The sequence below is a fragment of the Amblyomma mixtum genome, chromosome 3, assembly GCF_055824585.1.
Source record: "Amblyomma mixtum isolate Tamu chromosome 3, ASM5582458v1, whole genome shotgun sequence".
NCBI classification, from domain to species: Eukaryota; Metazoa; Arthropoda; class Arachnida; order Ixodida; family Ixodidae; genus Amblyomma; species Amblyomma mixtum.
This window is the reverse complement of record NC_143014.1, coordinates 98,062,457-98,088,274: the sequence shown is the minus strand read 5'-3', so window position 1 is coordinate 98,088,274 and position 25,818 is coordinate 98,062,457. Positions and strand designations below refer to the sequence as shown.

Here is a 25,818-nt window from a genome sequence, read left to right as displayed (position 1 = left end):
TTATCCCATTAGGCACACCGGTGGCCTTTTGCAGGGCTCGACAGACAACAAAGTGGTGTCTGTTGTGACGTCGGTGAATACTCCCTATAGACCAGAATCTAGAGCCATTCCCGAACGCGGCCATTTTCTGCCAACTGGTGTGCTGTGGTGTAGGCGTTCCTTTGGGGACTGCGGTAGCTGCGCGGCCGGGCCTACCTGATAGCCGCAATTTACTGCCCTTCGGGTGTTGGAAAATATTGCCGAGCATACCTGCACAGTGCGGTTGCGTTGCATGCAGCAAGTTTTGAACTGTCATAGAGATAAAATCGTTGTTAGTCGTGACATTTAGTTCGGCATTTATATTAATCGTGCTGGTGTTTAGCACGCGCTCGTGTATGCCTCGTGTATTAGGTGTATGCCTCGTATGCAATTCGAATCCCAATGTGCTCTTGATCCTCCCTGCACCACAAATAGGGCTGTGTTGTCACCTGCGTGATGGTGTGCCAGTCACTTCAAGAAATTATCGTTGTGAGCTCAGCTCAATCGCAGAGCTAACAGAAAACAATTTTTTTCGCGCTTTATTTAAACACCTCTTCTTTAGGATCCTTTCGGTTTATGCTTAGACAATCTAGTGCTGCTTGTCAAACTATTGCGCCTGCATGTCAGTTGAGACATGCAGTTTTTAAATACATAGCATACATTTTTGCACATACCAAAGAAAAATGCAGCTAAAGGATGCTATCTGGCACATAACAACACAGTTTTGCTCATTTTATCAAATCTTGAATAAATATTAGCATGAAACAAGAAAAGTGCAGCTAAAGGATACTATCTGGCGCATAACAACAGTTCTGCTCATTTTATGAAATCTTGGTTAAATATTAGCATGAAACCAGCTTACACGACCTCTTCAGCCAGAAGAGATTTGCAAGCTCTCGTCGTGTGTGACAGCGTCACATAACCGTCTAGGCACCATAGACAGTAATGAAGTCGAGTGTATGGAGCTGTTACTCGGGCAGATACCAACAGCACAAAGATTCAGCTCTTTGGCGTGTTGACTGCCGACTGACATATGGAAATAGCAATTTAAATTGATTGTAGTCATGCTTACATTCCCATCCACGAAATGTGTTTAATGCCAGCAATAGCTAACTCAGTACATGACTGTCGAAGACGAACCACTGGTGATCGAAAGCATGCTTTCGCCTGGACAACTTTCAATCCGCAGCTTGCCGATCCGGTTTGTACCTCATACATATCGCTGTATCATCTAATCAAATAAAAAATCTGCATTCTGGTCTATGAAATTTTCAACACGTGAAAGAAAGACACATATTTATCATAGATGGCTGCGCACTTAGAAGTTTGCAACAAACGACACACCAGTACAGAAATCTGCTTGTATATGCCGGTTTCCAGTTTGTAGCCTGCCTGGTGTGCTATCCTCGAATATCATGTCAGTGAGTAATAATACAGGAGGAGTATGATAACTGTGCACAACACACACCTACAAACTTTAGATGGTAGAGTGCATCAGTGGCAGAAATGAAGTACGTGCCCACACAAGCATGCATTCTATGAGCGCTGACCGCGTGACCTGCAGTCCACCTGGCTGCGCATGCCGACAGATGGTGCCTAGCATCAAGAGTAGGAGCATGCCTGCAGCCTGCGTCCGAGGTGAAAAAAATCTGGCCTATAAGGATTGTCGGTTATGTGGAGTGTTTTACTGTAGAATATAGAAGTAACGCAGCATATGCAGCAGTCATGCTATTTGAGGCATGTCTCTTAATGTGCATGAATGCTTGCTCATGCATAAGTTCTAGTATTGAGAAAAAGTGTGAAAACTTTTGTATTTATTTACACCAACTGCAGAAATACATGAATAGCTCAGAAATTTTAGGAAATCACAGATGAAAGCACGCATTTAAAATCATAGCCATATACGTTGAGCACATACAGGGTGCTTCAGTTAAGACTCATAATGTTTTTAAAAATAGGCTTTTTTTTTTTTTTTGAGTTTGAAGCCGCCGCGGTGGCTCAGCGGTTATGGTGCTCGGCTGCTGACCCAAAAGACGCTGGTTTGATCCTGGCGGCGGCTAGAATTTCTTTGGAGGAGAAATTCTAGAGGCTTGTGTACTGTGTGATGTCAGTGCACGTTAAAGAACCCCAGGTGGTCGAAATTTCCGGAGCCCTCCACTACGGCGTCTCTCATAGCCTTAGTCGCTTTGGGACGTTAAACCCCATAAACCAAACCAAACCGCTTTTTGAGTTTGAGGAGCGCTTTCTTTGGCCTTGCATTGTCAGTGGTGTAGTAATATCGCGATTTAAAAGAAGCGCGAACAATGCGGCACCTACCGCTCTGCTGTTCAAATTTCTCTTTATTGCGATTTTACCTGGGTGATAAGAAAAAGACATTAGAGTTGTCCTGGAATGTATCATGGGCGACTCTAGCGTCTTTTTGCGACCACTGAAATAAAAGCGTGATGAAAAGAAATGCTAATGGCGGAGCACCTAGGCTCTGCTTTGTTCGCATTTCTTTCCATCGTCTCTGTACATCAGAATACAGCTAAGACGTGCTAACTAGCAGGCTGGTTAACTAATATTGAATAGTTAACTTTTTAACTATTACTGTTAGGCTTTTAAATTATTGCGAGGCGTGTAGCCCATGGTAAGCAATATTCATATCAGTTTCTAGAATTTTGAAAATGCGGTTACCCTCAGCGCTGTGGCTCAACAAATTTTGGCTACATTGCGCCAAAATACATGCGCTTTCGAGAAGCTTGAAGGTAAAGCAACCTCTCCAGTGCACATAGCATGTCGAAGTAGCCAAAATTTGTTGGGCCACAGCACCATGGCTAACTGTATTTTAGTTCTAAAAAGTGATAACTTGCAGTGGGCTACACGTGTAGCCTCTCATTTATTAAGGCGCCTAACAGTTATAGTTAAAAAGTAAACTATTCAGTATTCGTTAACCAGCCTGCTAGTTAGCACGTCTTCGCTGTATTCTGATGTACTACATCGCTGACAATGGTGCGCCGAAAAAAGCACTCTTCTAACTCGGAAAGCCTATTTTTAAAAATTGTGTAAATTTTTAGGTGAAACACCCTGTATATGCTCAATTAATTCCTTATGTTCTGAAGGTCTTTCACAGCGGAAACTCAGCTACAGTGTCCTGTAGTTAAACATTCAACTGTGCAAGAGAAAAATGATAAGGCAGCACTGAACTACCCTTCTTTGGCGTGCCGTGGAACTTTGTGACATCTGCATTTATTTCTTGCTTTGGAAAAACCCGTTCTTTTTTTATGGACATGGCCCTGCCATCCTGTCCAGATTTGAAATGTAGCCAGCATAACTGACTTAGTGAAAAAAAAGGAAAGAAAAATTTTCTCGTGCAGTCGCAGATGCCATGCCACAAATGGCTGGGCAGGCTTACTTGATTAATATTTAATGTTTCTGTGGAAGTCGACATAATCAGGGTCATAGTGCAGAACTTCCTCTCTTTCTGTGTTGAGCACATAAACTTGCAGAATGCAATATTGAAAGGTACCGGAGACCTTGCCCCCATTATTAAGTCTTGAATGGTGCTGTGTTCAACGCTTACACACTCAGTGGCGTGAGTGTTATGTAACAGCAGGTATGGCTTGTGCTAGCCTGATTTTGGGGCGGTGTTTGCCAACCGAGTTTGTTGACCGAGTTATGGTATAGGTTGTGGCCATTGCTGGCTTTGCCTGAATTGCTCATATTAGTCCTGAAAGGATAAATTCTTTTTCAAGGTGCGATATCTACCAACTTGTGGTCTGCAGGTTTGACAAATGGCGTGAATGGTGTGGTGGTCAACAACACCACTAGCAGCAGTAGCAGCCACCACAAGTCATCATCTTCTGACAAGCATAACCACAGCAGCAGCAAGCACCACAAAAGCAGCAAAGAACACAGGGATGACCACCACAGACACAAGGACAAACATAAGGATAAGCACAAGGACAAATCTTCCACTGGGTAAGCAGCCTCTTCCCCATATAAGCATCATCACCGAAAGTGACCTGCAGTTGTCTTGTCCAAGTGTTGTGTTGCATAAACGGAACACACTGTATTAAGTAGGGCAGCAACTAGTGAAGAAGCTGAAAAATATATTCTATGCATCCTGTTTTATCAAAAAACAGCGAGCCTTATGTTTTTGCACTTAGGCAAGTTCTGGTCTCCTCTGCATTGTTTTAATGGATGCTGGTAGGCGTGAGCAGCTTTCTGCCTTGTCCATTCTACCTTTGCAGCTGGGCAGTGGTATAGCACTGGCTTTTTGAAGCTGGGGCGCCTGTAGTTGTATTTTTGAATTTGCGTAAAAACATATGGGTCACTCCATGCCAAATGCACCAATGTTTGTGGTCAACCCTCTTCGATTTACCTTGTTCTTGGCGCATGATAGCCTTAGCCGCTTATGCGCCATTAAACCCAACACAGCACAACGCACCTCTTCGATTTCATTCAGAAAATTTGTGGCTTGTTATTGAACCATCAAAATCAATTTCCATTAGCATCTAGCAGCAAAAAAATTTTCCTGTCATGTGGCAGTATGGAAAATTCAAAAATTTTCCATACTAATGCAAAAATAGGTCTCTTTAAAAAAATTTACTTCTTATTCCCACCAAATTTTTTGCGGACAATGTATACGAGTTGTATTTTTTTATCATTTGTCAAGACATTGCCTGCACAAAGTTTTCATGTTTTTGTGGTTTGTTTATTTAGCTCAATACGCTCCATTTTGGAATTTTTTTTAAAAAGTCCACGCAACATTCGTGTGGAATATAAAACTTTTCACTGGCTCGCCATAACCTGTACTACATGGAAAAAATGTTTACACTAAAATTAAACTGAGTAACGTTAAAAAAAAATGAGATGCCAAAGTTATACTGAGGTGCTTACTGCAAAAATGTTATGCTATTTCTCTAATAGCTGGTTTTATTATAGTTTTGCTCAGCAATGTTTATATAGGTCTTTTTTGTTTTAGTCGAGAGAAACATTTTTGAATTTGAGTTCCGCAGCTCCATTCATGGTTGTCCCGTATTGTCACTTCACTGCAGGACACAACCCTGGAGCTGTTCAGACTGCTCTCTTTCTGTGCCCTCACGTGCTCAGGCATTGCACTTCTGCTTTGAGTGAAGCCGGCATCACACTTCTCGCGTGCTAAAGTCGTGCTCTGCGTGGTGCGAGGATGGAATCAATGACTCGAGGGGGCATCCACAAAAGCGAAAGCCTGGGGAGTCCGCAGTCTTGCCTCCACGTCCCTCTGCTTTTAGTGCTTTCCACTAAGCTCTGTAGTGGACGCTAGGAATTTCGCCGGGCCCCTGAGTTCTGTAATGTCTGCACTCCTTATTAGAAAAAATTGGCGGTGGTTTGACCAATGGCCATCCCGAGTCGAATTGCGGAAGCAATGGTACGGCAATCACAGCGGCGGTGGCACCTCTGAGTCACCCGCATAGCGGAGTCGTCGGTGGTGGCCCAAGCACCGCAGCTGTGCGCAGTGTGACGTCACTTCTCCTGGAGAATGCACTGCTGGCGCAGCGGCGATGGCACCTCTGAGTCAGCCGCGCAGTGGAGGAGTCGGCGGCGGCTCCACGCTGCTCTGACGTCACTCGCTCATGCGCAGTTGGGGCTCTTGGGGGCTCCGCGAAATCGCTCACATCTAGCGTAGCGTTGCTTCCGCAAAAATATAGAGTAAGGCATTTTTCTTAACACAGATGTATCCAGCACATTAAAGGGACCCTGAAATGATTTAGATGGGCATATTCTAGTGCAGCTGATCAGCAGAGAAGGTCTTCATTATAGGGTTCACACAGAGCTTTCAAATTTGACTTGAATACCCATAAAGACCTCCTCTGCTGACCTGTTACACTAGAATATGCTCATTTAAATCATTTCAGGGTCCCTTTAAGGTGTCTTGTTCTAGTGAAGGCGTTGGAACTAAAATGCTTCTTAGTCAGCTTCATCCGCAGGTTTGATTCCAAAGTGGCATCAGTAAATAGAATGAAAGATATAATGCGAAGAATAACATTATGCGAAATAACATCCTCCCGAACATTTATTGTGTGAGTCGAGTATTTGTGTACATTTTACCAGAAAAAAATATAAATTTACTGTAGCTATGTCTTCCGTCGTTCTTGCTTGGTACCTTAATAAAATGGACACATTCCCAACTTTAAAATAAGAACTGCGCTTGTGCTTGTGCTCAAATTGGATTTTGCTGAATTCTTGGGTGGTGGGACGAAAATAGTGAGCACCTCAGTATAATACTTTCGTCTGAATACGCAGCACAATGCACTTCTTTGCAACTGTGGCCTTTTTTTTTTTCTGAATGTTATTCAGTTTAATTTTAGTGTAAACATTTTTTCCATGTAGTGCAAGTTATGGCGAGCCAGGGAAGAGTTTTATATTGCTCACGAATGTTGCGTGGGCTTAATAAAAAAAGTTACAAAATGGAGCGTTTTGAGCTAAAAAGACAAACTACAAGAACATAAAAACCTTGTGCCTGCAATGTCTCGACACATGGTAAAAAATACAACTCATACACATTGTTGACAAAAAATTTGAAGGGCAAAAAGGAAGTAAACATTTTATCATGAATTTTTTAAGGAGACCTATTTTTGCGCTAGTCTGAAAAAATTCAGAGGGCTGTCACATAACGGGATAATTTTTTTGCCGCTAGATATTAACGGAAATCGCTTTTGACAGTTCAATAAAAAGCCAGAAAGTTTTTGAAAAAAAAAATCAAAAGAGGGTCGAGCGCAAAGATTGGTGCGTTTGGCATGGAATGATCCATATGCAGAGTTAGCTGCCACGGTTAGCTGAGGTTGTTTGTACAGAGGCAACATTCGATTATCAGTTAACTGGTATTAAATAATGATTTAAATTACAGGTTAAAAGAGGTTCTGAAATTTTTAAACAACTTGTTTAGTGAAATTTGACTAGTTGCATGAAGTTACTGGTGCAGATTAGCCATTTTGAATTATAGCTTGCACTTGGCCTCCTGTAAAGAGCACCAAGTGGAGTAGTGTGCGGGACCATTGGGTTGCGTGCAGTTTGCTTACTATGCCAGTGGCAGGGTGCTACTAAGCACCGGTTGAGTGAATCCTTCCACCAGGTATGCCATTCTTGAGCATGCGTGGACGGGGAGCATAGTAGCAGTACTCATATTGCATACATCAAAGAGCACATTTGGTACAATATTTTAGGCCTTGTACCCCTTGCAAGCGTGCAGCATTGGCTTCTGCCGACCTTTACATCGCATTGAAGGCAAAAGCTGTGAACTCGGTGTCATTCTGTTTTTGTGCCAGGGACAGAAATGCCACTACATGTAAAACTCTACATGCAACTGCTTCTGTTGTAGGCCGTTATTCTGTTCTTCCCCCACACACGTGCGCATTTTTTTTTTGCGGTCACGTACAGGGTCTGTTCTGAAAGTAGTAGGACTGCTTTTTCCTGGGCGAACGGGCGGACGAGAGGTGGTCTGCGCGTGCAGGATCGTTGAAGGGGGATATTGGGAATGCTGGGGAAAATCGGCAGTCGGCTCTCGGCCGTTGAAGAGAGGAGGTCGCTTGTACTGTGAACCCCTGTCGAAACGTCTCGTCACGCAGAATCATAGAGCGTTTACTGGATCAGCGATATGCGATCAAATTTTGAGTAAATCTTGGTAAAACGGGCAAAGAGACTCACAAAATGATTAAGGAGGCCTACGGTGACGCTTCCATGGGCAGATCAGGTGTTTTTTGAGTGGCACAAGCTGTTCCGAGAAGGTAAGGAAAGAGTGGAGGAAGACGACTGCTCCAAACGACCTTCGGCCAGCAAGACCAACGAAAATGTGTAGCGAGTGAAACATTTACTTAACAGTGATCGTAGAATGAGTATTAGAATGATTGCTGATGACTTGAGCATTCCTCAAACCTAAGTTTTTGAGATCGTGACAGAAAACTTATCCATGAGGAAAGCGTGCGCGAAGTTGGTGCCGGGAGTGTTGTCAGAGGAGGAAAAGGCCAACCGGTAGGATCTTCTTCATCATGTGAATGAGGACCCCGAATTTTTGCCCAGCACAAGGCGGCAACGCTGCCTCAGCCCCCCTACAGCCCCGACTTGGCCCCGCCAGACTTTTTTCTATTCCCGAGAATAAAATCGACGCTCAAGGGGAAACATCATGGATCGGTAGAGGTGGTTTAACAGGCCGTGACGAGGGAGTTAAACAGCACTCCGGTCCAGGCGTTCCTGGAGGCGTACGAAAACTGTGAAACTCATTGGCAGCAGCGTGTAGGTGCGGAAGGGTGCTACCTTGAAAAATTGTAATCGTTTGTACTATTCTCTTGAATAAATTTTGTTTAAAAAAATGAGTCCTACTACTTTCAGAACAGACCGTGTATATTGTCAATTATACTTGCACTAGAAAGACTATGCAGCGAATTAAAAGATTGTGGTATGCAAAAAACTTCCAGCTTGCAACTAATAAAGTTTGCATATTTCTTTGCAGTGCTGTGATATGTACTTCCTTCACAGCCTAGCTGTAATGATGCTCTATTGCCTGCAGGGCCACCGGCAGTTCTTCTGCGTCGTCTTCAAAGCATAAGGAGGGCCATCATTCGTCATCCTCAAAAGGACATTCCAGCAGCAGCAGCAGCAAGGAGCACAAGTCATCATCTTCCTCTTCATCCAAGCCAAAGGATGGGCTTTCTTCTTCCTCCTCCTCTGCCCACAAGAGTTCAGAGGTCAAGAAGGAGTCCTCTTCTGGCAAGGAGAGCAGACCATCTTCAGAATCCAAGCACAAGGAGAGCAGCAGCAAAGACAAGGACAAGGACAGGCACAAGGATAAGCACAAAGAGCACAAGGATAAAGACAAGCATAAGGATAAGGTAAGCAATTCTTAATTGCTTAATTTGTTCATTACATTTTTCTAAAGTCTAACCCTTGAAGAAAATTTTGCATTATGTACAAAGCTTGCCCCAAGTGTTTGTACCTAGTGAAAATGATTAGTGTGAAACACCGCTGTCGGAATCTTAACTAACCTGCAGAAAACTTTCTTTTTTTGACCAAAGCTGAAAAAATTGCAGCCATTACCAGCTGCCGGACGTGACACAAGTGCAGAATTTTTGTTTCCCAATCAGATGCATTGGTTTGTTGCACGTATGTGTTGCAGTGAAGTGCTTAGTGTTTTGCACTCCTGTTGGATTTTAACTAGGGGTGTGCAAGTTTTGAAGAAGAATCAAATATGTGTGTCATTCGGTCCATATTCAGTTGGAGAAGTTTGTATTCGAGAGTTGTCAAATATTCAAAATTTCCCGAATGTTCACCAGCGATCGAATGGTGCGCCGACTTCCATAAATCGGAATGTGCCAAAACAGTAATATCTGGGCAAATTATTCAAACAGTTCAAAGACATTGTCTTCACCTTCTCTGTTGTTTATTGCTTGAACTGATCACATTCAGAGGCTGCTGTGCTTGTACCTCACGTGAAATTTTGCTAGTGGGCTTTCCTGCATGTTACACATGATAACATGATGGGCGACCACCAGCTTCGAACGGCCGCAGCAGGAAAGCGTGCTGTTTCCTGTTTGATTCTTTCGTAATGTGCTTCATACTTAACACCCACATCCAGTGAACTTGTCCTGATGCCTTCACAACCTGTCTAAAGAAAGCTCTACAGCCGCCGCGGTTGCTTGGTGGTTATGGCGCTCGGCTGCTGACCCGGCTGTGGCGGTTGAATTTCGATGGAGGCGAAATTCTTGAGGCCTGTGTACTGTGCGATGCCGGTGCACGCTAAAGAACCCCAGGTGGTTGAACTTTCTGGAGTCCTTCACTGCAGCGTCCCTCATAGCCGAGTCGCTTTGGGACATTTAAGCCCTCATAAAACCCATAAAGAAAGCTCTGCCATCTCATTTTGAAGCGAAAAGCTTCACTAGGCTAGTCAACATCGTGCTTAGCGTGAGCCGGAGCCCAGATTTGCCACTTCTGCGCATGCGCGAAATCGAATGACTTCACGCATGGCGCAGGTGGCCGCCGCCGCTGACACAAACAAAAATAAAAAAAGACATGACAGAAATAAAATATCACTAATTAAAAAATAAATGAAAGACAAACAGTGCGCCAGGAAACTCTCATATCTCTTTGGACACCCGAACCGTGCCGTAAGGGAAGGAAAATGAAAATAAAATTGGTTTTAAGGAAAGGAACGACTCCTGTCTCTCTCATCTTGGTGGATACCCGAACCGCGCCGTAAGGGCCTCAAGGAAAATGAAATGAAATGAAAATTGCTTTTAAGGAAAGCAAATGCCTGTCTCTCATATCTTGGTGTACACGCAAAAGGAATGCACACCACAGTACATGTCTCTAAAGCAACCTTCTAAGACACCACCATATTCACTACAGGCGCGTCTCCTCCTCTACCTCCGTACAAACTTTGTATAGCTAAGACATTACGTTTCGGAAAAGCCAGAAAGCTATACCCTAAGTGTAACCGTAAGTATATAACCTTAAGCTAAGCCACGACCATCGCCGCAGCTTTTCGCTTCGAGATATCCAGGCTTAACCTTAGCTAAGCTACAGCCAATTTTTTATGAATTTTGGTATGCAGGAAAGCCCTCTTGCTGAATTTTGCATGCCTATTTTCCTTTTTAGCCCAATCCTAATGAAACTGTACTATCTTGCTCAGTTTTTTATACTGATTTCAACAATGCAATTATCTTTCTCATAAATTAGTTGGTTCCCAAGATAATTAATTTTAATTAGTCGTTCATTAGTACCTCGGTGCAAAAAAAACTGCTCAATAAAAAATCATTTGTAATCCACGGCTGCATAGTATGGTGAGTAAAGAGTGCAATGATCAAAGCAGTTTTTCCGTTTTACCCTCATTAGTAATTTTACAGCACTTGGAATATCAGTGTTCAAGGTGTGAATGTAGTGCATCGGTAAACTTTGCAAAATTTTAAATTTTTGATGTGTGATTGAACAAATCTGCTTCGATTATTGCACACACTGTGCCTTCAGCTTCCCTTAGCAACTAATACAACATCTCTATCTGTCCTAGATGTTTAGATATCGGCATACTAAGATAGCCAGATGTCCAAATTTTTCATGCTATTAAATTGTCAGCGCCTGCATAAATTCAGCCCACACGATGATCTGAATATAATATTATGGTCAAAATGATGATTTCTTAAAGGAAAAAAGTGGTACAGTTGGAAAATGATAGCTGTAAATTCCACAAATGTCATTTTTTGAAAATCGTTTTTTGATCATTTTTTGGTCTCAAAGACCAGTGTTCCCCCTTATATGTTCAAGACCATTTTTTCTTCACATTTGTATTTGCACACCCCTATGTTCCTTATGAGATCTGGCTCAGTCAAAACTTCAGCTGTCATGCAGTCATTGCAGAATCAGGGTATAGAAGAGCCTTATGTAAAAATACTGGAAGATATCTGGAATAGCTGCAGAGCCACCATAGTCCTCCACAAAGTCAGCAGTAAAATTCCAGTAAGAAAAGGTGTCAGGCAGGGAGGCACTTCTCGCCAATGCTATTCACCGCCTGTTTACAGGAGGTATTCAGAAGCCTGGATTGGGAACAGCTGGGGATATGAGTTCATGGAGAATACCTTATTAATCTGCGATGCGCTGATGACATTGCCTTGCTGAGTCACTCAGGTGATGAATTGCAAAGCATGATCAATAACGTGGACGGGCAGAGCAGTACTGTGGGTCTAAAAATTAATATGCCGAAAACAAAAGTAGTGTTTAACAGACTCGGAAGGAAATGGCTGTTTACATTTGGTAGCGAGGTGCTCGAAGCAATAAGGGAAAATGTCTACTTAGGGCAGGTGGTGACCACAGATCTGGATCACGAAAGCGAAATACATCAGCTAGCAGAAAAGAACGGGGTGGAGTGCATTAGGCAGGCTCTCTCAGATCATAAATGGCAGTTTACTAATATCCCTCAAGAGAAAAGTATATACAGTAAAAGCTCGTTAATTCGAACTTCACGGGACCGGGAAAAAAGTTCGAATTATCCGATGTTCGAATTATCGAATGGCCGCTAAAAAACTGACAAGGACCATTTTCATTATGGTATATGTACAGTATTTACTCGCCTAACGAACCCACTCGCATAGTGAACTCACCCACCCCCGATTTTTGCCTAAGAATTTGAAAAAAAAAAGCGTCAGTTGTTAACGCTCCCCCCCCCCCCCCCCCCTCCCTTCCCCGTTTCGCACCGTCACGATCCACAACGCATTTCTTGGCAGCATGCCAAGATGCTACGCAGCGATACATCACGGTGTGTTTACTTTTGACATTAGCTCTAGCAAGGGGGAAGCGAACTTTGGCAGAGTGCCAGCGCTTGTTCGGTTGTGCAAGCCTGGTTGTCAGTAGGTTCCCCTTATCGTGCCATGGGTGATTGGGGCGGACGCCGTCTACTGCCGCGGCTCAGCACGTGCTTCCGTTGGCGACCGATGGGTGGAAGCATGGACGACACTCCCAAAGGAAAAAAAAAAGTTTTTCGCACGTAATTTGTAGCGCCCGTCCTAAGTCATAGCCTTCATGGGCTTTGGCTAGGACCGCGCTGATAGTACTTATCCGTATTTTCGAATTAACAGGGCTTGAATTAATGAGTATTTAGTTGCGAGTTCCGGAGGTTGCGCGGAAAATAGGGTAGGCAGCCGCCACCGCGGCCGCCAACCCCTCCCTACCCTCCATGGCCGCGCCGGTGATGGCGCCATTTAGTTAGGATTTACCCACTCTTCCAAGGTTTTATCTAGTTCCATCGTCTGTCCTCGTTTAGGACGTACACAGCCTCTAACTATGCGGAGGAGGTGCTTTTTTTTTTGGCCACGTGCTGTGTGCCAAGCACCCAGATGCGGCGGCGCGTAGTTCAAATTATCCGTAGCGGAACCGACTCGCTTTCAAATTAATGGGCTTTTTTATACACAGATCTCTATGGAGCTTGGCCGGACCAAGTAGTGTAGTTCGAATTATCCGAAAATTCGAATTATCGAGTTTCGAATTAACGAGCTTTCACTGTAACAGCTGGATATCACCGGTGCTCCCCGGACAGAAACATGGGAGACCAACGAAAAGGGTTTATTTCAAGCAAAGGACAGCGCAGGGAGCTATGGGGTGAAAATTGATTGGTGTAATGTTAAGAGACAGGAACGGGGCAGTGGGTCAGGGATCGAATGCAGGTTCCATTCCTAGTTTAACATCCTAGATGAAATCAAGAGGAAATGGGCTTGGGCAGGGCACGTAATGTTAAGACAAGAAAACTGCTGTTCCTTAAGGGTAACTGAGTGGATTCCAAGAGAAGGCATGCGTAGCAGAGGGCGGAGAAGGTTAGGTGGGCGAATGTGATTAGGAAGTTTGCTGGAGAGGCCTTTGTCTTGCAGTGGGTGCAGTCAGGCTTATGATGATGCTGATGATGATTTTTAACTGTATTTTTGACTCTCCCCTATAGTTTCCATGGGGCTGAAAACAGCACAGCTTTAGTTTGTCTTCACTGGTGTATTGCTTTCATAAAAGCATTGAGGCTAGAAGAATGAGCACACTTTGTAGCCTTTAAGGGGACACGCAGTCAGGCTAGGCTGATAGAGGAGGCTCGCCTGATAGCAGATATGTCATTATAAGCCAGAAAATCGTGTAAAAGTGAGGTACACTGGCGCCGCCACTAGAAGATTCATGCGGCGGCAGCACGATTAGTTACGTATTCATGAACGAATGCTATTTCGCTGTCAGTTACCATCGAAATATGAGGAAAGCAACACAGCAAGCAAAGCCGACTGTGTGAAGGGTCTTGTAATTATAACAACACAAACCAGACGATGGAGAAAAAAGTTAGTTGCAAACACGAGCAGCTGAAGCTTTCGCCTTGCATTCTGTGCACTCTGGCAGCGTGTAGCCATTGTAAGCAATTCCAGAACCGCAAGCTCTCAATGGCATTCACGCCGTGTGTGCATGCTACGTGGCGGGAGAAGGAGTTTCGTTCTCACTTCAGCCATCAAATCAGCTTTGTTCAGGTGGTGGGCGTTATGAAATGGCAAAGTGTTTATTACTGTACCTTTAATGCATGCTCGTGCAGAAACATGCATGCATGCACCTCATCAATGTGTAAAGCACTATATGCGCTCGTGGTCTTCTCAATTTTTTGCACAGCGCAAAGGCGAGTGGGCTTTTAGATGTGCTGGAAAGTATTTTAGAGGTGCCTCATGTACGCACCATCACCTCGCATTTGGCTCATGAAAGAAAAGCGGTTCATCGTGTATATAATGTGTGAGGCACCAGCACGCGAGGCAGGGTTTTCCACAAGGAAGACGTTCAACTCGCTGATGCGTGTTCATCGAGATTGTGTGTGCATCCCCTGCTGAAAGCTATAGCCAGCAGGAAGCAGACTACGCACCCTGCTTCGTTTTCACCTAAAACCCGCGGGAAGAAATTCATGAACGTAGAAATTGCAATGACCACAGCAAAGTCGATCACAAGGGTTGTCTACGATCATACTTTCTGCATAGTTGGTCGACAAGCGCCATAATCGACAGCATTGTGTATCAGTTGATGAGAAATGCATGTGCAGTTTTTCACTCAGATGTGGTGTTCAATGTGTTAGTGACTGCTTGCATGCTTTTGAGGGTCCTTCGAAGTTCACTTCATGGCAGCACACAATGCATCAAAGGCCACACAGTCACGTTATCGTCGCCGATGCATATATGCATGAGCATGATCAGCAGTTAGTTCTGCAGTCTGCGGCTGCCCTCGGTAACTTGACAGTTTCTTTCACACCCACAGAGCTTGGAATGGGACATAAGACGCACACAATGCAGTAATGAGTCCCCATTGAAATAATGTGAGGGGGAGGCGCAGAGGCAACCTGCACTGCTGCCGTGGCCAATTATATGTTGACTTTCGGATTCTGGGCGCATTTCTGGTCTTTGAAAGCGGCCTCTGATTGGTCTGATTGCAAAGACATCATAGAAATGATGTCACGGCAGTTCGATTTTCGCAGGTGCTTTGATTCTGAAAGGGTTTCGGGACTTTCCTTTGTGGCTTTTCAGTAACGCAGCCACCTTTCTGCATAGAAAAAGATCCTGTAGTGTAGTGTTCTCAAGGAATCATCTATCCATCTTGTCTAGTTTGATATTTTACCTTAGTGTCCCTTTAATTTCAGGATCGTGAGAAGCATAAGAGCTCATCCGAGAAGCATCGAGATAGCTCATCTCCGGTGAAGATAAAGCAGGAAGTGGGTGCTGCAAAGAAGCCAAGCCAAGAAGGCCTGTCCCCGCCTCCAGCAAAAGTGAAAGTGGAATTGTCATCGCCACCCCATCCTCCTGCTCCACGGATGACATTGGAGACTGAAACTGTTGACATCAGTGAGATCAAGGGCGAGGTGCTCAGTGATGATGACGTTCCCCTGGTATGTATCCCTCTTGGCATCTTCAGTTTTACTTGCACTTCCAGTGTGGTTTTGCATATTCAGTGGGGTCTTCTATGTGTTAACGCATTAAGCCAGTGACCTTTTCTGCTGCCTACTAGTGCTGAGTTGATGTGATGTTCTTTTGGCTCATTCATTGTTTTGCACTTGGTCACTTCATTTGTTTTTTTCTCTCTCTCATGTGGAGGTGGAAATTAACTTTCTGCTCAGATTTGAAAATTCTGAGGAAAATACATTGACATTATTTCGACAGTTGATGACTTTCCCTTTACTGTGTAGGTTTACCCGTACATTTCATTGTTTGTGGTGTGTAATTCACAGAGTAGATAATAATGAGCTTGGTATTCACACGTTATGGCACTTGGTGGCTTTAAACTTTCTCACTCATTGAACTGTACACAATTACCATGCTTCTTGTGGTGCCATTGTATGCAGTTCAATATGTACAGGAGTAATTCCTGGCAAGCATAGCCTGAGCTGTCAGTTAGGACTGGTCTTGGTGTTAATTCTAAAAGGTGATCACTTGGAAGACGTTTGGAAGTATGCGCCTTTTCTTCAGCTTGGTGAAAGAACCGGATGGGAATTTCCACAGTCCATGGATAGCAAAAGTTGGTGGTTGAGTTTTGTAGAAAGCGTCATTGTTTTTTACCTTGTGAAAAAAGCACTCAGAGGTTCTTTTTTGTTTCCAGAGGGGATTCATTTATGTGTGTGCTATTTATTTGTAAGTATTAATGTTTTTGTGTGTGGGCGTTCGGTGTCTGAAAAGGCGGTAGCAGTGTTTATTCAGTGCTTCCAACTCCTCTGAGAACTGGTATTCTCCATACAAATAAATGCTGCTTATTGATTTTAGCTGTATCTTGTATTTTTTTGCCATTGATGTTGCGTAAGAGTTTGCTTTCTTGGTTTCATGTTCATTTTCTAGGTTCTTTTTCTTTTTTGTTGTGACTTGAACTCCATACAGCTCGTGTGTTGCTTTGGTAGGTTCAGTCTCACAGTTCAAAAACGAAAAAAGGGTGCTAGCAGGTTGCCTTGCATTCCACGTGTAATCTGGCACATTTTTAGCTCTTTTTCCTCAACATATTCTAAAAATGTCTGTCACATGTGGTCAGTGGTTGTTGAAACCTATTCTAAAGCTTACAGAGAGCTCTCCCACATGTTGAACCCTCTGATAGGCAGTTTTTTTTTTAGCAGGTAGAGACCATCCTCAAGCCCACCACAAAACAGACACGGTGTTACCATCACTAGCAGCCATAGTCACTTGCATTCACAAACATTGTGAATTTGACCCAAAGGATGTCCACCACATCATGGTCATGTATCATTCAGAATATACCAGGTGTCTTATATTAAGTGAGCACCAGTTTAAGGGGGGACGCGGCTTTCAACTCGCGGAAAATGGTCAAAAAAGCGATTTTTTGAAATATATATTTTCTGCTTTTACAAGTCCTATTTTGTCTAATTACAAATTTTCATTGTCGAAAACCATCAAGAAGTACACCAAATCATTGTTTTGATGATCAGAGGTGGCGAAAAATTTCTTCCAATTCCCGAAAAAACGGCGTTTTTCAAGCCGCGATCTCTCGGCAACCGCCCAACGTAGCGCGGCCATCTTGGTCTCTACGGAACGCGCGTTCCTCCGGCTTCAAATTGCGCGCTTCGGCGGTCTCCTCCGAGCGGAAACAAACGCATAAAAAGCAAAAGCTCCAAGGTCGTGAGATAATTTCCGATTGGCGGCGCGCGCCACGTGACAGCAGCGCGCTGCGCAATTGGTCTTCTCGGCGGGCGCGTCGTCTGCTCCGTGGTGGCTCCGTGCGCCTCTCGACTCCGCGACTCCGCCGCTCGCCCTGTCCGTGGGGTTCGTCATTTGCGCAGAGATTATCATCTCGCCGTGTCTGCCTCTTGCGCTGAGCATAGTTTACAACACGGGTTACGTGGCCGCCATGTTCGTCAGTACGCGCGGAGCATAGTTCCGGAAACGGCTTCCACTGGCGATCATGGGTCGGCGCCCTCTGGAGTACAAGACGGCGCGTGCCTATGGCACCCGTAAGCGAAAATCACCGATGGTGAAGAAGTCGTCTGCTTCACGTACTTCTGATGTGCAGCACACTGACGAAGTTACGGGCGCGCAGGCGAGTACTTTGTGCGCGGCTACGAGTGTTGGTGACGCCGTTCAAGAGCCGCTGCCGAGCACTTCACGTGCGGACGAATCATCGTGTGCGAGCACGGGGAGCACTTCCGAACTTTCCGCGCCGCGCTGTGCATCGCCGGAAGCATCGAGTGACCAAGGCACCGCGCTTGTCGCGGGTTCTCTCGGCACTTCATGCGACGACGCCACGCCGTCCACGAGCACCGGGCGCACCATTCAGGCGCACCTGGAACCGCGTTTTGTGTCGCCACAAGCATCGGAGGAAGCCGCCGCGAAAGTGCGAGCGAGGCTGAGTTCCGTGCCCGCGACCGCGCGAAAAATGGAACTGACAGGTGACAGTGAGGGGCCTGCTAGTACAGAGCAAACAGATGAGTTTGTGGTTGTTCACGTCACGGCCCTAAATGCGCTTCTCGGGAATTCCAAGTGCCAGCATTGCTCTCAACCAGGACTTTCAGTTCAACTGGGATCAAGGTTTGGATTGGCAGCACAATTGGAGCTGACGTGTACTTTCTGCGGCCGTATTGCAAAAGAGTGGTCATCACCGCGGAAAGAAGGCCGTAGAATTTTTGATGTTAACTTGAGGGCAATACAAGCTATAAAAAGCATTGGAAAAGGGGCAACAGCTTTGAACGATTTCTGGTCAATAATGAATGTCTCCCATAGAGGGTTGCACCACAAGACATTTCAGAAACATCTTAAATCTGAATTCCGACCGGCCAGTGAGGCAGCTGCTGCCAATATTTTTTCTGATGCTGCGGCAGCTGTGCGCACTGTTTACAGCGAAATGGACCCTGCCTTTAACAATAATATCACAGTTGTCTATGATGGGACATGGTTGACACGTGGCCACACTTCTCACATAGGTGTTGGCACTGTCATCGAGTTCTACACAGGACTGGTGCTCGACTGTGTCGTACTTTCTAATCGGTGCCATGGATGCACGGTGGGCTCCAAAGAAGAAGATGATGGTTTTCATGAGTGGAAAGCATCCCACATCTGCCAAAAAAACACAGATGTTAAATCTGGCAGAATGGAAGTTGAGGCTGCCTTGCTCCTATTCAGAAGGTCATTTCAAAAGCATGGCTTGCGATACACAAACATTGTTTGTGATGGGGACAGCAGAACGTTCTTGGCACTCTGCGAAGATGAGACATACGGTTTTTTTCCCTTCACAAAGGAAGACCGTGTGAATCACGTAAAGAAGAGGATGGGTACAGCCCTGCGTGCTCTTGTCACAAAAAGTAAAAAAGGTCGGCCTATTGGTGGAAAAGGTGGCCTCACTCAAGATTTAATTAAGAAGTTGACAAATTACTATGGCAAGGCCCTGCACGATAATGACAACGTTGAGGAGATGCAGAAAGCTGTGATGGCAACGTTTCACCATATTACATCCACCAATGAGGACCCACACCATGAACTTTGCCCCCAAGGACCGCAAAGTTGGTGCCGACACCAGGTTGCAGAAGCAGAGGGCAAACCTCCGCCCTCCCACAAGTACCAGCTTGCAAGGCATGTGGCAGATGCATTGCTGCCTATTTATCAGCGGCTTTCTGATGCCCAGCTCCTCGGCCGATGTCTCGGGAAAAAAACACAAAATGCTGCTGAAAGCCTACATTCGGTGATTTGGTCGCTGCTGCCAAAAGATAAAAATGCATCTCTGATTGCAACAGAGACTGCTGTCAACGAGGCAGTTTGCAAATACAATTCAGGGACCCGCCGTGCTTACACAGAGTACTGTGCGACACTTGGGCTTCAAACTGGCCAACATGCCCTTCGCAGAGCAGCTGAAAAGGATGTCTTGCGGAAAAGAAAGGCAGCAAAACAACTTCAGTCTCGAGGCAAGGCATCCAAAAAGACCCGTGTTGCAAAGGACACAAAAGACTATAACCCCGGTGCCTTTTGATGAGTGAAGTTAAAGGTGAAACTTTGGAAGCCATTTTCTCAAAACTGTTTTTTTTGTCACCTGCTCTGATTGTTCCGCTGATTTCTTCGTGACCGCTAAGGCTATTTTGATGCGGTTTTTTTTGCTGCATTCCTTGAGAAATGGTTCAGGTCGTGACATTCTCGGTTTTCCAGCACACCGTATGCTGACTTACTGATTCGACTAGTTGTTCAGAGTCTAGATGGCTGTTGTACAGTCTGCTTATAAAATATGAAAACTAAAAACTTTTGCATTGTAAATAAAAAAATCTAAGAATGTCACGACCTCATCCATTCATTTTGGAATGCAACACACTTTGAACAAGTCTTCTATCTTATTTTGTAAGTCGCTCAAGCTTGGTACAAGATGAAAAGGAGGAAAATTTTATAAATAAAAAAGTTGTTGAGATATCAGTTTGAAATTTTTATAGTGATATCACAGAAGTATTACCAGTAACTCTGCCAATTTTTGTCAGAATCCATGAAGAAATAGAAAAGTTGATCCCGAATGCCACGTCCCCCCTTAAAAAAATTGTATATTGTGGGAATGTAACTTGGCACATACTCCTTGAGTTGCATTTCATTAATATGGTGCAGCCTTTTTTTTTCTTTTTCATTATGTGGGACAACCTTTGGGGGCATTCAGCCCTATTTGGGTTCTACTTGCTCCAAAGTTAGTACTGAAGCTACCTACCCTTCCTTTTTTCTCTACAGTCTGCACGCAAGCCACAGCAGAGGCTGTCGGACTCTTCACCTGTAAAAGGCAAGCATGCTATGGAAACAGACTCTGAAGAAGATGAGCCACTCTCAGTCAGGTATCTACTCTGTGTGGCTTGTATGCGCTTGAGTTCATACATGATGTAAACTATGTGTGTACTTTTAACTAATCTAATCGCTTGCTGCGTTGTCGAAAGGGTGTTACTTGTTTGTGGTTTCACTCTTGGGGAAGCATTTGGTGACTGTCAGGGGGAAAAAAAAAACAAAAAAAAATATGCCATAAATCTCTACGTAATTTGGAATGTCATAGCTGGATGCAAAGTAGTGTTCTGATGTGCTGGATGCAGTCGAAAGGAAGAAGGGTGATAATTTCTTAAAATGTGCTGCTGGGCCACTTAGTAGGTGAGGCAACTGAGGAGGGAGGCATTAGCACAGATGGTGGATGTATGTACTTGGTGGCAGAGCATAATATGTTTTGCTGGTTACGGACATTTCACATTAAAGCACCTATACTTCCTTTCCTATTTGGCTGTCAGGCACTCTTTTAAACTGTGGCCATTTGCTTACATTGTATTTACTGGCATAATGAACATTCCCCCCCCCCCCCCCCCCCCCATTACCTTTATTGTTGAGAATTTACTTTTAAAAAAAGAAAATGTGCACCTGACCATCAGGGCCGGTGTTCAGCATGTCTGCTTCATCTTGTCACGATTGGCAGCTGCCGTCGGCTGTCCCAAAATCGTCAGATGACACTGTGATGAGCAAACGCCTTTTGAAGCGAATGATTCTAAACTCTGGCCACAAACACGTGGAAAGAGAGTGACACAGGGATGCTACATGTCGATGTGCTTTTGTTTATGATGGATGGGTGGGCGGGTGAACAGGTGGGCATATGGTGCGAAATTTCGACTCCTACAAAAAAAAAAGCTGTTGGTATTTTTTTTTTTTTCTCCGATTAAACCCTCCCCCCCAAATTGATGTCAGCTTTTCTGGGGGGAAAGAATGGGTTTATTTTGCTAGTAAATACGGTATGTTATAATGTGTTTTTGCACTTATTTAAGGCCTCTTATTATATGTTATTAATTAATTACACTGCATGGTGTTTTCATCAGCTGCTCATATTGTTCTATGTACCAGTTAGCGTTCATTAAATGCTGTTGTTGCCAGGTGGCAGCGCTTATGCACTGAATTTTATTTCTAGGTCACAGAAAGCAGCAAAGAAAATTAAATCTGAGGAAAAGGCAAAAAAGAAGCGCAAAGCAGATGACAGCGACTATGAGGACGACATAAAGGTATCCCAAGATGTTCCTCGTACGGTTGTGCACTGTTAAATATTGCTAGTCTACTTACAAGCACTCATGTGTTTGAAAGGATTTGGTTGTAAATTTACACATTTCTGTCACTTCTATTTTAGTTACTTTTTGAAACAAGAAATTTCAATTTATAAAATTAGAATGAAAGTTCCAAAGTGTAATCCATTTCTGCATGATGTGATATGTAGTTGCTGCAGCCGAGGTTTACAGTTAATGAAACCTGTGAAACTTTCTCAGGGAAAATACTGATCATTGAATTGTTGTGTGCCAGATTTTCATTTTCTTTTGTCCCGGCGTACAACCTTAACCATGCTTGTAGTGGAAGGGAGATTTTTGCCCAGAGTTTTACGATAGGTTTGTTGTTCTGTGTGCAATTTTTACAGCCATTAAATAGTATGGATTTAATGACTGCTAGCATGTTTTATTGGTATCCCCTTTGCTTTCCTGAAACTCTGTACCCACGTGTTCAGTAAGTCTCTGCTGTTGGTAGTAGTGGTTCCATTCATAGTGCAGTTGCTGAACTCTGTAACATGTCTGTAAAGCTCTAACAGAGTTACAGACACAAGGAGTAAGTTGTGTCTAAAGTGTGCTAGTGAAAATATCTTAGTCATTTACTTTAATTATCTTTCAATGCTTGACACCGTTGGGTCTGGGTTATGTGAAGTTCTGCCATTACCGTATTTACTCAAATGTAGGGAACCCCCCCCCCTTATTGCATGTTAGGAAAATAGTGTGGGAGGGGGGCTCGCTCGTGGGCACATTCCAAATTGAAAATGTATTAGTCACTGGACTACTTGTCGTCACTGCTGTGGTCCCACAGAACGTTGTTCTAATGTTGTCATCCAGCAAAATCCCGCACTTCACAAACAACTGCACCACAGCATTGCATGGAACAGCTGAAAATTATTCCAAAACAATGAACTTGCAGCTCAGTGTGCAGTCGTTTCTTTCGTTCGGCATAAAGAATGACAGCCATCTTTAATGTAGCCGGGAACGAGCACCAAACGCTTACTGACCCCGGAGCATAAGTCGCAATTGATGAAGCATTACATTTTAAAAAATGTTAAAACGTGGCTGGCAGTCAAGTCAAATGCGTCATACAGAGCCAAAGAGAAACTACGCGTCAGCGGCATCGGCTTTTCCATCAGCTACTGACACTCCCCGGAAGTGCTACTGTTCCAAGTGGTGGTGCTGCCAAGATTGGAACGGCGGCCTTTCCATCAACTATTGACACTCCCATGAGCGCTGAGTGTGCAGTTCAAAGAAAAAGAAAAAATTATTCTGAACAGGTGCGGAGAGTAGCTGAATGCTACTGGGTAGAGACGTAGAGCAAACATAAAGTCGCAACCACTCTGTAGCATTCCTGATATCTCATTTGACTCGCCTTTATTTATGGTGCCATGCTGTGGTTTCGATTGTAAGTCTACCTCCTCCCACTTGATTTTCAACTTCAAAAAAAAAAATACACCGACCCAATCGTGTAAATACAGTGATATGTTTTGTTTGTCATGTGTTGTGTCAAATTGAATTTTTCAGCATGTGAAGAAAGCTGCAGCCCCAAAGCCCAAGAAGGCAAAGACTGAAGTCAAATCTGAGCCAAAAGCTGAGGAGGGCAGCCCCAAGAAGAAAGGCAAGGGGAAGAAGGAAGAAGAAGTGGAAGTGTGGAAGTGGTATGTATTGCGGCATTGTCAGTTCACAACTGGAAAGGTAGGGGTGTTGGGAAAAGTTATCTATGAAGGTTAACGCACACAGTAGACTTTTTTATGCCGAGACACTCATTGTTATGATGAATTAGCGCAGTCCCGGTGAAGCCTTCAAATACATAATGCATTGAAAGTACGGATGATAGGACGTATGCGCGGTGACCAGCACGAATTATCTGCAAAAAGTAAAACAGGTGGTTAGATCAGTTTGCTGGAAAATGTCACGTGATTCTAAGTTAAGAACAAGATCCTCCGACAATGGTTTGGAGCAGTGCACCATGCGTGCAACTTGTGACCGCCAGTGTGAGGTGGCATTTGACTGGTTTGCTCATCCACGCTCTTCACTGTCGAAAGCCTTGTGGAAATAAAGTATACGTCCATTTTAAGACAAGCTTATTGTGTGGTAGTAAACTTGGTATCAAGATTAGATCTTTTGTAGTAAACCATGATAGATTCGAAGTACTTTCATTGCGTCCTTGATTCGAAGCACACTAGATCTGACACTGGGTGAACAATGCGCTACTGCGGTGCCGCGCATGGGGCGTAGCTGCAAAGAAACATGGCACTATACACCCCATTCTAGTGTTTTGTGCAGTATAACATTTTGTCCTTTCTGGTGCGACACAACACAAGTGAGTAGCGCTGCGGCACCACATGTTCGCGTTTCCAGGTGGATTCCGACGTGCGGGACGACTTGTGCGTGGTTGTACCGTGTCACAGGCAATTATCTCTATCAGCTCCCAGCGTAACATTATGCACATATGAAGCAATTCTGTTTTCTGGCTTTTTTTTATTTTTCCTTCGAGTTACTGGCTGCCAAGTTGGGGATGTGACTCTTACACGAGCACGTACAGTAGGTTTGAGACCAGTGTCCCTCCTTGGACCCTGAAATGATTTCGATGGGTATATTAGTGCGACAGAACTGTAGAGGTGGTCTTTGCAGGTATTCAGGTCAAATTTGAAAGCTCTGCGTGGACCCAATAATTCAGAAATTTAAAAAAATTGCTGCTCGCAATGGCTCGCAGTCGGTTAGGGCGACATCTCACCGCCGCGTCCCCCACCCTGATGACGTCAGTAGGCAGTCTGGGCAAGCCTTCTAGCTTGCCCAGAGGCAAAGAGGAGTCCTTCCACTATGGTCCAGGCTTAGAACTGAAAGTGTTGGTTGTTGCCTTCCGACAAAAAAAAAAGCAGATGTCCTTGCGATAGGCTAATCTCTCTGCCCGACTGTTATCCGATCACAGTCTGCTGTACTTTCTGTTCAGCTTCGTTAGTCTGAACTTCGGTTGATTCAGCCTGCATTGGCATCCCTGTGCATCTTGGAACCAACCTTTTACTGTAGCAGGTCTGAAAATGTACATTATCCTGGGGTGGTTTATGAAGTATAAGCGGCTTTTACTGCTGTTACAGGTGGGAAGAAGAGAGACACAATGATGGTAAGAAGTGGCACACACTGGAGCACAGGGGACCAGTCTTTGCACCACCTTATGAGCCTTTGCCTGACAATGTGCGCTTCTACTATGATGGTGAGTTAATCTTGCGGTTGCATTGGTAGCTGAAAATGCTTCCATTCATGATGGGAACATACCGGTATTGCATGAAAGCTCAGCGTGGAACTAGAATAGAGGGATAGCAATATGAGATATGGTGGACATCACACACCTGGCGAAAAATGCTTGAGAGCTCAGCTGCATGCTTCTTAATGTTTCAGGAAGCTCTGTTTTTCACCATTCTCTTGTGGCAGCATACTCTTGTGCAAAGCAGGGATGAAGCATTGTAGCCATGTTTTTATCTGAAATTAGCTCGTCTGCTTAACTGTTTTTCTACTATGGGGAAAATGTGTTTTTTTTTGTAGGTTTCATTAATTTTTTTTTCTGTAGAAACTTTTGCACTTTAAACTTTATGTAGTACACGTAAACAGAGGTAAATAAATCTGCCTTTTAGGCATACCATATTTACTTGAATCTAGGCCGGCAAGGATTCTAAGGAGACACTCGAAAGTTGGAGCCTAAATAATTATTAAAAAAAAACTCTTTGAATGTAATCCGGTCAGAAAAACACTTAGGGATGACAGCAGGGGCGGCATGCAAACGGCATTTATTGCCACGAACCTGCTCCCACTCGCTCGTCCTCGACCTCTCTGACCTCCTTATCACTGTCCTCTTTGTACAATGCACAATCTTTTGTGCCATCAAGTGCATTGGAAATGCTGCTCTTTCGGAACGAGCACGCAATCAAGCTTTCCGGGATGTCAGCCCAGGCTGCAGCGATCCAGCTAGCTAGAACTCCTACCGACACACGCATGAGTTAGTTTGCTCATTTCACTTGTCTTATTGAATGTCTCATTGTCTTGCCAGCTCTCTCGCTTTGGCCTGGTGCACTTCTGTGATCACGGGTACACGATTTTGCAAACTCTGTCAGTGTTGATTCCACTTCAGGATGGTGGCCTTTCTTTGGGCCCATGAAGGCCCTAGCTCCTCGTTGTGGTGCAAGCAAAAAGTTCATCACGTTGCCCTCACCAATGGTGAATGTGCTTTTCGTCCACACCGAAGTCCCGACCTGCTTGCAGGCTTGAAGACTGCTCTGCAGCGAGCACTAATT

At 44.4% G+C, this 25,818-nt stretch overlaps 2 protein-coding genes across 2 annotated transcripts in view; both read left to right on the top strand.

Moving 5' to 3' along the window:
* Positions 1–25,818, top strand: part of LOC149351095 (DNA topoisomerase I, mitochondrial-like) — a 47,407-nt gene that overhangs the window by 4,576 nt on the left and 17,013 nt on the right. The window contains exons 3-9 of the mRNA XM_089580325.1: positions 3,783–3,978; positions 8,546–8,867; positions 15,158–15,403; positions 20,202–20,302; positions 21,406–21,496; positions 23,054–23,187; positions 24,628–24,743. Of these exons, the coding sequence (XP_089436451.1) occupies positions 3,783–3,978; positions 8,546–8,867; positions 15,158–15,403; positions 20,202–20,302; positions 21,406–21,496; positions 23,054–23,187; positions 24,628–24,743 (1,206 nt within the window). The remainder of the gene's footprint in view (positions 1–3,782; positions 3,979–8,545; positions 8,868–15,157; positions 15,404–20,201; positions 20,303–21,405; positions 21,497–23,053; positions 23,188–24,627; positions 24,744–25,818) is intronic.
* Positions 15,419–20,190, top strand: LOC149351096 (uncharacterized). Its single transcript, XM_089580326.1, has one exon. It carries the CDS (start codon positions 17,416–17,418, stop codon positions 19,468–19,470), a length of 2,055 nt encoding a protein of 684 aa, XP_089436452.1. The 5' UTR covers positions 15,419–17,415; the 3' UTR covers positions 19,471–20,190.